This window comes from Neoarius graeffei, chromosome 11 (genome assembly GCF_027579695.1).
Source record: "Neoarius graeffei isolate fNeoGra1 chromosome 11, fNeoGra1.pri, whole genome shotgun sequence".
NCBI lineage: Eukaryota > Metazoa > Chordata > Actinopteri > Siluriformes > Ariidae > Neoarius > Neoarius graeffei.
Window position 1 is genome coordinate 47,363,088 of NC_083579.1, and position 11,073 is coordinate 47,374,160.

An 11,073-nucleotide genomic window follows, 5' to 3' on the forward strand; every position below is an offset into this window, starting at 1 on the left:
CTAAAGGGAAGTCTCCAAACAGAGGGAACTTCTACGGACATAGTATCTCCTCGCTTCAGAAGGATCTCCACATCCCTCGGACCTGTGCACAATGAGGACAGGGAAGAAGCGGGCATCCTGGTAGTTGGGGGGGCTATTATTAAGTGTTAGTTGGCTAGAGTATGACCTGCAGCACTGCTCGTCCAGGCAGCAGCGTTCAGTCAGTGTGCTGCTACGGCTCCTCCACAGTCCCACTGTGCGCCTAGATCCATACATTCTGCACAGTGAAAAGCGGGAGGTGTCCTGAGACACACATGAATGAAAAGTGTGCCTGGAGAAGATGGAGGAACAGCTGGAGCTGATGGTGGCCTGACGCGTTCCTTCAAGCTGGCAGCAATGATCACAGTCTTGTACCATAGTGCCATAGCTCTGGGTTAGTGAGTCATCTAAAAGGAAGCAGTTTGATGCCCTGGTGTCACCTTGTTCTGGCCTAGAGTTCCCCAAGTTCATCAACATGGCTTCAGAGTAGCTGGGGATAAGCTGGTGGTTCGAGCGAATGTGCCATTCCAGCTCTGTACTGTCTATCGTTTCCCCTCTTGGGATATCACAATGACTATTTCTTGTTGATGGAAGCTCATCTGAAGATGGGCTGTTGCTGTTGTACTCCAGCCCAAAGAGCTTTTCTACCTGGTAGTGTACGTAGGCTGTCCGATACTCTATCCAAACCCGCAATGGCCAGGATAGCATGAGGACGGCAGCCAGCCAAAAGGCAACCTGAGAAGAGTACCAGGGTAGCTGGTCAGGATCCACATAGGCTATAAGGTGTTCTCTGAAATCAACATTTTTCAGCTGCATGCCTTCTCGTGCTTCAATGTAGTCATCCAAGCCCTCAATCTCTGAGAAGAACCTGGACCGTTGGTTGAGATAGACATTCTCGGGTCCTGGTCCTGCAAAACTGAAGCACTTGGTGAAGCGCAACCTTGTAGCTGGATGGCTCTCCAGACCACGTAGGTCCCGTGAGATGTCCTTCATTCCGCAACGGCTGTAGTCAAACTCGCCTTCCACCACGTGTGTGTTGACCCGTTCATGGTAGACCTGTGTAGTGGTGTAGGCATCTCCATTCCGATAGCGTGTGACTTGCCGTGTCCTCCGTACAAAATGATAGCCAATGGCTTTCCACCACACACATGGCCGAGCCTGACGCATACGTAGCACCCTTTCATAGACACTGTCTACATTTGCCTTGTACTGCAGCTCACTGCGGGCACGGCAGTGCCAGCACTCCATCAGGTAGACCGCGTAGAGCATTAGTAGAAAGGCAAGTGGGATGTAGAAATAGCCATCAGAACAGGGGCTATCATGATATATCATGGAGTGCCCCCCTCCACCTCGTAGTGAGTTTAGAGAGGCGGTCATGGATGAGGAACTGGATGAATCAAAGGTCAGCTTGGTGACACGAGTGAACTGGCACCAGGCCATAGCACCCAGGCAGCTGTACATTAGCAAGGAGAGGAGGAGACAGCGCCAGTGTGTCTCACGACGTACAGATGCGCTCAGGGACTGTTTCACTGGCCTTTGCTGCAGAAACAGAAGATAAAAAGAGAGAGGATACAAAAGATGCCTTAAGCCACCTAAATCGGGCTCAAGTGTTGTGAACTGAAAAAGGTTGCAAGACAAGGATGGAATTGATCTCTTAGGAAACTCACAAGGCAGAACTAGATTATTATAGACCCTCCAGGGATTTGACTCCATTGAGCTAAAAAGCATGAACAAGGCCAGGCTCTGTTTGACATGAGGCTTGCATGCCCCTCAATGCTAGGCTTGGGACAAATGACAGTAGTATTGGGAATCACCAACAGATTTGAGATGGCTATTAATTCAGATGATTTAAATGTCTGTTTGATTATGTGGTGTCTGCAGCTTTAACATCAACAAAAACAAATTTCATTGTTTCTTATGTTTCCTTTTAACCTATTTAGTAATTCTGCATGAACCTTTATAGCCTATATTGTCTTACTTTGGAGGAGACCAACAAAACATCGTTCTCTGATGTATCTTAAATTCCCTTGTCTGTGCTTGCGAAACAGATAAAAAAAAACCTGTGAATGTCTTCACTTGCAAAACATGACCAGGGCTTTTATTAATAAAGTGAAACAAAGTGTTGTTTATCAGGGCTACTTCAGTATACAAGAACTTAATAAGTATCTCCACTGCTGTTCACCACAGGGCATATGTATGCATAACATTTTATTTAAATTTTATAAAGAGCTTAGTTACAGCTAATAACTTGTTAGGTTATCAGTTAATCTTCAGTATTGTAAGCATTGTTATCAAAAAAAAAAGAACGAAATGCTAAAACTAGCAATTTGCAGCTACAGATGACATGTAACCAGCTTCCGGTATTTTTTTTTGGTGTAGTGATGTGACATGCTTGGCCATGCTCCCTTCTTCTCCTTTCTCAGCGTTGCTCCAACCTACACCTTTCCAAAGCTACGTGCAGGCAATACTATTGTCAAGCAGTGATAGTTAAAGCCTCTGAATGCTCTTGTGACAAGGCTTTTGCAGATAGCTTTTTGCAGACAGTTGTAATTTATTGTTGAGCGGGGAGTATAGGCGTGCGCCATCTTCGCTCGTGTTTTTAAAAATGCCGGTCGTGAAAACAAAACAAACCGGGAAAGTAGGGAAGCGGAAGTGCGTGTGCAGCGGATGTAGAGTGGACCAATCAGAGCCCTCTTGTCTGCGACGCTGTCTGCGAGGCTTCTGCGGTGGTCACAATTTTTGGGAGGTGCGCGCAGAGCGTCTGCGATGGTGGGGGGGCTACGCAGACACTATCTGCGACACCGTCTGTGAGGACTGGGTTGTCAGCATAAATTGGCCTTTAGGGGACACTAACTGCTCATATGTGCTGTTATGTGACCACAATACATGCAGTTTGATTCAAAATATAATGCAGAGTATGCACAGCCTATAAAACATCTACTTTCCTCAAGAAATGCATTGGTGAGTAAGGGGGACTTGACAGGAGAGAAAATTTGTATAGCCATCTGTCAACGTTATTGAAATTCTCTAGGTCCATGGTGGTGCAGTGGTTAGCACTGTCCTCTCACAGCAAGAAGGTTCTGGGTTCAAGCCCAGCAGCCAACGGGGACCTTTCTGTGTGGAGTTTGCATGTTCTCCCTGTGTCTGTGTGGGTTTCCTCCGGGTGCTCTGGTTTCCCCCACAGTCCAAAGACATGCAGGTTAGGCTAATTGGTGACTCTAAATTGACCGTAGGTGTGAATGTGAGTGTGAATGGTTGCTTGTCTCTATGTGTCAGCCCTGTGATGATCTGGCGACTTGTCCAGGGTGTACCCCGCCTTTCGCCCATAGTCAGCTGGGATAGGCTCCAGCTTGCCTGCGACCCTGCACAGGATAAGCAGTTACGGATAATGGATGGATGGATAGATCCATGGTTCTCAAAGTGGGGACTCCCAGGGGCCCATGAGGTATACCCAGGGTACCACTGACTGTATTGATTTTTTTTCTAAAATCATATGATGTTGATGGAGATATTAATAGTTGATATTAACCATCTGGTATCAGTGTCGATATAGTTATCATTTAATTGTCATAACTGGAAGCCTGAACACTTGAAATTAAAGTGGTTCATCTGAAACTCAATAACTAAAAACCTGGATAAACAGTTTAACAGCAGTTTTGACAAACCCAAGAAATTATGTTACTATGATTAACAAGGTTTCAAACCTACATCTGAATGAATGGAACATTCACAAATAAAATACTATAATAGCTTAAATAAATTAATATGTTGGTACATATTTCCCATATTGTTCTTTACATTAAATATGTGTTGTGATCATAAGGGGGTCCTGGGAATTTCCTTAACACTGGGTCTCAGGAGGTAAAATATTTTTAAGAAACAGACTAGAAGAATATTGGTACGTAGAAGCGGTCATTCAGTGTTTCAAAACGACAGCTTAATAAATATATTCAGAAGAAGTTAAACAAAGTATATTGCCGCTAAGGTAACAGTTACATATTTGTCTTTGTGCAAAAATCAATTCTGACCACATGAAAAGCTTGTCACTCCTAACTGATCAATTCAATATCTTCTTGTCAGGTTGAGCAGTGGAGCAATGTCATGAAACATGCACATCTTTTCATATTTATAAAAGCTAACAAGCTTTTAAGGAAGCAGAAAAGGAGCCATCAGTAATGAAGATCCTACATGAAACAGAACACTTTATCATGTATGCAAACAGGCAAGTCACATGGTCAGTGTGGACAATAGTACTTTACAGTGCCTTGCAAAAGTATCCCCCCCCCCCCCCCCCCCCCCCCCCGGCATTTTTCGGGTTTTGTTGCCTCACGACCTGGAATTAAAATGGATTGTTTGAGGGTTTGCATCATTTCATTTACAGAACATGCCTACAACTTTGAAGATGTGATTTTTTTTATTGTGAAGCAAACAAATAGGACAAAATAACAGAAAACTTCAACATGCATAACTATTTACCCCCCTAATGTCAGTACTTTGTAGAGCCAGCTTTTATGGCAATTATAGCTGCAAGTCGCTTTGGATAAGTCTCTATGAGCTTGCCACATCTAGCCACTGGGATTTTTGCCTATTCCTCAAGACAAAACTGCTCCAGCTCCTTCAAGTTGTATGGGTTCCGCTGGTGAACAGCAATCTTCAAGTCTGACCACAGATTCTCAATTGGATTGAGGTCTGGGCTTTTATTAGGCCATTCCAACACATTTAAATGTTTCCCTTTAAACCACTCCAGTGTAGCTTTAGCAGTATGTTTCGGGTCATTGTCCTGCTGAAACGTGAACCTTCGTCCCAGTCTCAAACCTCTGGCCGACTCAAACAGGTTTTCCTCCAGAATTGCCCTGTATTTAGGGCCATCCATTTCCTTCAGTCCTGACCAGCTTTCCTGTCCCTACAGATGAAAAATACCCCCACAGCATGATGCTGCCACCACCATGCTTCACTGTAGAAATGGTGTTCTCAGGGTGTTGGGTTTGCGCCACACATGGCATTTCCCATGATGCCAAAAAGTTCAATTTTTGTCTCATTTGACCAGAGAATCTTCTTCCATGTGTTTGGGGAGTCTGCCACATGCTGTTGGGCAAACTCCAAACATGTTTTCTTAAGCAATGACTTTTTTTCTGGCCACTCTTCCATAAAGCCCTGCTCTGTGGAGTATACAACTTATTGTGGTCCTATGAACAGATATTCCAGTCTCTGCTGTGGAACTCTGCAGCTCTTTCAGGGTTACCTTTGGTCTCTGTGCTGCCTCTCTGATTAATGCCCTCCTTGCCCGGTCCATGAGTTGTGGTGGGCAGCCCCTCTCTTGGCAGGTTTGTTGTGGTACCATGTTCTTTCCATTTGATGATGATGGATTTGATGGTGCTCCGGGGGGATCATCAAAGATTTGGATATTTTTTTATAACCCAACCCTGACTTGTACTTCTCAACAACTTTGTCCCTGACTTATTTGGAGAGCTTCTTAGTCTTCATGGTGCACAGCAAATTCCTCAGTGTTGAATTAACACTTTCGGAGTTAATTTGTGTCCAATTGGACATATATAAACACAGTAGAGGTGTTAAATCAACACTCTGGGTGTTAATTCAACACTGGGGGATTTTGCTGTGTGTTGTTTGGTTTAGTAGTGCATCTTGCTTAGTGGTGTTGCAGTCTCTGGGGCTTTTCAGAAAAGGTGTATATATACTGACAGATCGTGTGACACTTAGATTGCACACAGATGGACTTTATTTCACTAATTATGTGACTTCTGAAGGTAATTGGTTGCACCAGAGCTTTTTAGGGGCTTCATAGCAAAGGGGGTGAATACATATGCACACGCCAATTTTCAGTTTTTTATTTAAAATTTTTTTTTAAATATTTTTTTCTCATTTCACTTCACCAACTTAGACTATTTTGTACAGATTCATTACATAAAATTCAGATTAAAAAACATTTAAATTACAGGTTGTAATGTACCAAAATAGGTAAAAAGCCAAGGGAAGTGAATACTTTTGCAATGCACTGTACTTCCCTTGTCCATGGCTGAGTGGTTATGAGATATGATATCATCACATAGCTGCTAAAATATACAGTTTTGACAAAAACTTCAGTGTAAGATGTACGTAAGTATGATGAAACATCTAATGTATAACTTTGTCTTCTTCATGCATCCAAAAACACAAACTCCATTAAGGTATCACTAATAAATCAGGTTAGGCTTGTGTTACAGCAATGGGTCCAGCCGAATGCTCCAGTTATTTGTCTAATCTAAAATGCTCACATCCATATTCAGCAATCATTTTGACCTAACAAAAACCTTTTTGATAGATTTTCTTAGAAAATTCTAAACAAACCACAATTTGGAAGTGATCCTATCCAACTTTCAGAATAACACCAGCATTACCACATTTAGCGTTACTATTTGTAAACCGCCAAATAATCTCATTTTTAACATTCTCAAAAAGATTTGCAATGATGGATACCCTGTGAATTAATCAGTCTGGAATGCAGGTACACACACTTCTGGTGCATGCCATATAAAAAGGGAAGTGAGAGATTGTATACAATGTGGCCATGCATTGTATATTATATGTTCCAGTAATGTTGGTGTAAACATCTGGAGCATGTGTATCACTGTCAGATCCTGTACAGGGTTCTGGCCCTTTTCTTTATCAAAAAGAAAAAAAACTGCAGACCATTTCAAGTGTTTGTCCTTTATATATTCAGTTTCCTGCTGATTGTAAAGGTCATTAGCTGTGTAATGAAAGAGAAAACATGAAATATGATATGCATTACAGAGTCAGCAGTACTGGAGAGAATATAGGAATGAGTAAAGACAACAGATTTACAATCTTAGTGTTTTGGATCTATATTCCTTCGACAACAGGATATTCATGCTTATTTCAAAATATTTTTCATTTTCATGATTTTACACTATACACTCTTTTAACAAAAAAAGAAAAGAAGAGAAATCTCACCTGCTGCTTCTCTGTAACAGGATTTAGTTTGATGATGTTCTTGGACCCTGGCCTATTGTACTCGCATGAGGATGTGTTTTCATGAAGAATACACATCACTTCTGCAAGCCGCTCTGGATAAGGGCGTCTGCAAATGCACCATGTGTAAATGTGAATGGACTTACCAGATCTGTGCAGGAGCCCTGGTTTAAAGTGTAGATTTTCAGAGTGATCCTGTCTTCCTTGTAAGTTATCTTGGATTGTCAGCATGCATATGAAATAATGTTTTTTTGTGAACCTTGTGGACATTTTTTTAAATTTCCTTATTAAGAGATTTTAAGAGCTTTATTAATTAAGGCCTGCAGTTAGATCTTATGTGACACAGAGTGCTGCAAAGGACTAAAATAGGTCTCAGCATCAATGACAATCAATAATGCTGGCATATATTATCACAGAGAAGACAGCCTTCAGTACAAGTCATAGTCAATAACTTAAAATTGTTCTCAACATTGCTGTGAAGCTGCGTCCTGTAGAAACAAGACAATTAAAACAAACCCTGTGAACTGCACGTTAATTAAGTAAATCTGAAAAGAATGAATGGCGCGTGCGGCTCATCTTATCTCACCTCCTCTATGGTATCGAGGCTGGCCGGTGTTTCCGCATCATCATTGGGCCTGTTCAGCGCTGTGTCCTCCGCACTCCTATCAGCTTCCACGTCTGTTGACACCATCCTGACCTGACATTTCAGTCAGCTCGCTTGCTGGACCTCTGAGACCCTGCTTTCCTCAGGGGAAATGGGCTCCGCGTGCACTGCTGAGCAGCACAGGGCGGGAATGGCGGGAAATGAGCCAAGGCACGCGGAGATCCCACTGTGGGAGATCCCATTCGGTTAGAGCGGGAGGGGGGAGAGGAGGAGGGGCACTCTTGCCTGAGGCACTTCAGGATTTCATTCACTTTCACTTACAGCTGTTTATCATCTGAATGGAAACGAAGACAAAAAAAACCTAATGCAGATGTTAAATAACTGAACATACGAGTAGAGACAAACTGATATCACCCCAATAATAAAAAAAATAATAATTCTATCCATAGTATGTCGTAATAATGATGGGTTTATGGTGGTTTAGCCCCCTGATGGTTTAGCCCCAGTGTATTAGCCCCATTTTTAGGTGTTTTCACCCCATCATTGAATTGAACTAAGTGTGATAATACTTTTGCCTTTGAAGACACCATAACAGTAATTTATCAGTTTTTAGAGTTAAAGATCAGAAATTATATCGCCCACAGCCATATATTAATTGGTGGCCATTTTACAATGACCGCTAACATGCTGAACATCTTACGTTCTTCAAGTGGTAATTATTACCAGCTAACCAGAATGTGTTGGGTGGCACGGTGGTGCAGTGGTTAGCACTGTCGCCTCATAAGGTTCTGGGTTTGAGCCCAGCGGCCGATGGGGGCTTTTCTGTGTGGAGTTTGCATGTTCTCCCTGTGTCTGCGTGGGTTTCCTCCGGGCGCTCCAGTTTCCCCCACAGTCCAAAGATATGCAGATTAAGTCAAGTCAAGTCAAGTTTATTTGTATAGCGCTTTTAACAATAAACATTGTCGCAAAGCAGCTTTACAGAATTTGAAGGACTTAAAACATGAGCTAATTTTATCCCTAATCTATCCCCAGTGAGCAAGCCTGTGGTGACGGTGGCAAGGAAAAACTCCCTCAGATGACATGAGGAAGAAACCTCGAGAGGAACCAGACTCAAAAGGGAACCCATCCTCATTTGGGCAACAACAGACAGCAGATTACGTAAAATACCCAGCCACTGGGGTTGCACAAGCCAGTGTCTACTTAGTGCTGGTCCCAAGCCCGGATAGGTTAGGGAGGGGTGTGTCAGGAAGGGCATCTGGTGTAAAACCTATCCCAAATCAAATATGCAACCCTAACGGGAGCAGCCGAATGAAGAAGAACCATAAAATTTCTTAGAATGACGATCACATCTTTAGAATGTCCTTTGAAACTGCTCTGTTGAGCTACATGCAAACCCCTGATTTCATTCAGCTAGCTAGTCAGAGTTTCTTCACCTACGTTACGTTAGTTTACATAAGTCAAATGAAAAATCCAGTCAAAAACTTCAAGTTCAAACTTTCCTATAAAAAAAACTCTGTTCTCTTTAAATCTAGAATGATCAATCATATACATGTTTGATCAGCTTTATTCGCATTTAAACATGAGGCTAAACCACATGAAGATGGTGCTAAAACAGTTGAAGATGGGGCTAATACACTGGGGGCCAAACCACCAGGGGGCTAAAACCACCGGATACCTAATGATGACAATGTATTTCATAAATATACCTTTATATCTCATAAATTATGAGAGGCAGCGTTAGAGATTTTTCTTTGCCGGCGCTATGGGGTTATTTGACTTTTCATTGAGGGTGCTCTGAAATTTAGGGTTTCCAATTAATGTCACAGACTCTACAGTTTAATAACCTCCACCAAGGAGGTTATGCTTTCCGTCTTTTTGCTGACTCTAAGCAGGATTACACAAAAATGACCAGCCCAATTTTCCTGAAACTTGGTGGAAAGGTGTAGCATGGGCCAAGGAAGCATCCCTTCAGTTTTGGAGCGGATCCAATTCACAGAGTGGCTCGATGAATTTAGCTTCATTTTCGTTAACTTTGCAGCATTTGGCCTTGTTGAAGGTCTGCGCTCTCAGAATGCCCTTCTAATTTCTATTGAAACACCACCGACACATGTACAGACATGCACACAGTAAACACAAGGTGAGATATTCGACTCACAGGATGTAGATGTAAGGTTCACAAGCCAGCCTATATAAACACACCTCTGAATATAAAATTTCACACAATTAAGCCATGGCCAGGGCTTTCACACAAGCAACAACCAACAGACACACAAGTTTGTACACATTTCAGACTCAGATTCTGAGATCAGACTCATGCTGCCAGTTACCAACACCTCGGCTAATGAATCTACAGTATCTGTCACATAGACCTAATGTTATATGAATGAGCATTGCATAGAGATAACTATATGGAGTCAGAATTTGTGCCTCAACTGCCAAATGCATTAAAGTTATAATTGGCAATAAAGGGAAAAAAATCATGAACTTACCATTGGATATCTTTATAACAAAACAAGAAGAACACTTGATAGAGTGCATACCTCTGCCAAGCCACATATTATCAACATCAAAATCAAATCACTTGAACCTAGGATACAGTAATACTAAAGCTGTACACCAAATTACATCAAAATTCATTCACTACTTTTTGAGTTATGTTGGGAACAGACAGAAAAATTCTGCATCCACATACATATCCAGATTTGCGTCAAAATCTAATTAATTGTTCCTTGGCCCATGGCTCACCTTTCTCTAAAATTTCATCAAAATCCGTTCACCACTTTTTGAGTTATGTTAGGAACAAGCAAACAAACAAATGGAGACGAAAATATAACCTCCTTCAACAAAGTTGGCAGAGGTAACAATGTGTGTTGATCTGGCTAAGAGGATGTGAATGAAAAGTCAAAAGTTGAATCTGTGCTGCACCCATTGGCTGAATCAGTTCACCTGTGTTGGTGTTATGATGGTTGTTGTTGTTTTATTGTCTAAAATAATCGGTTTGTTTTTTTAATGTATTTATTTAATTTTCAAATTATAAATTATAGTATACACACATTAAAAATGACAAATTCTAAATTTCTTGGGGGTACGAAGGGTACTAAGGTTGGATTTTTCACATTATTTCAGTGTAAGATGAAGCTACTTCAACAAAAGGTGGATTTTTTTCGAACCCTTTTTCCTAATCTTTACAAGGGGTGCCAGTGATCATGGAGGGCACTGTATGTGGTATATTATGGTTATAATCAATTTTTGATAATATCGTTATAATTAAAAATATCAAAGAACATTCAAATGGACCTGATAGTATTTAGCATTTCCCAGATATGTTATATAACAGTAATATTATGTTTAATTACTACTCATAATATTTTAATGATGATAATTATTATTAGTGATATATTATCTGCTAAAATAATTATATCGTCTATGTTTTACATGACTGAAGTTACAAAGCATAAAAGTAT

General features: G+C 41.4%; 1 protein-coding gene across 1 annotated transcript; it reads right to left on the reverse strand.

The window, feature by feature from the left end:
- On the reverse strand, positions 1-7,696 carry si:dkey-13p1.4 (transmembrane protein 151B). Its single transcript, XM_060933027.1, has 2 exons — positions 7,592-7,696; positions 1-1,557 (listed from the first exon to the last, which is right to left on the reverse strand). Exons 1-2 carry the CDS (start codon positions 7,694-7,696, stop codon positions 1-3), a joined length of 1,662 nt encoding a protein of 553 aa, XP_060789010.1.
- Positions 7,697-11,073: the final 3,377 nt, after the last annotated feature.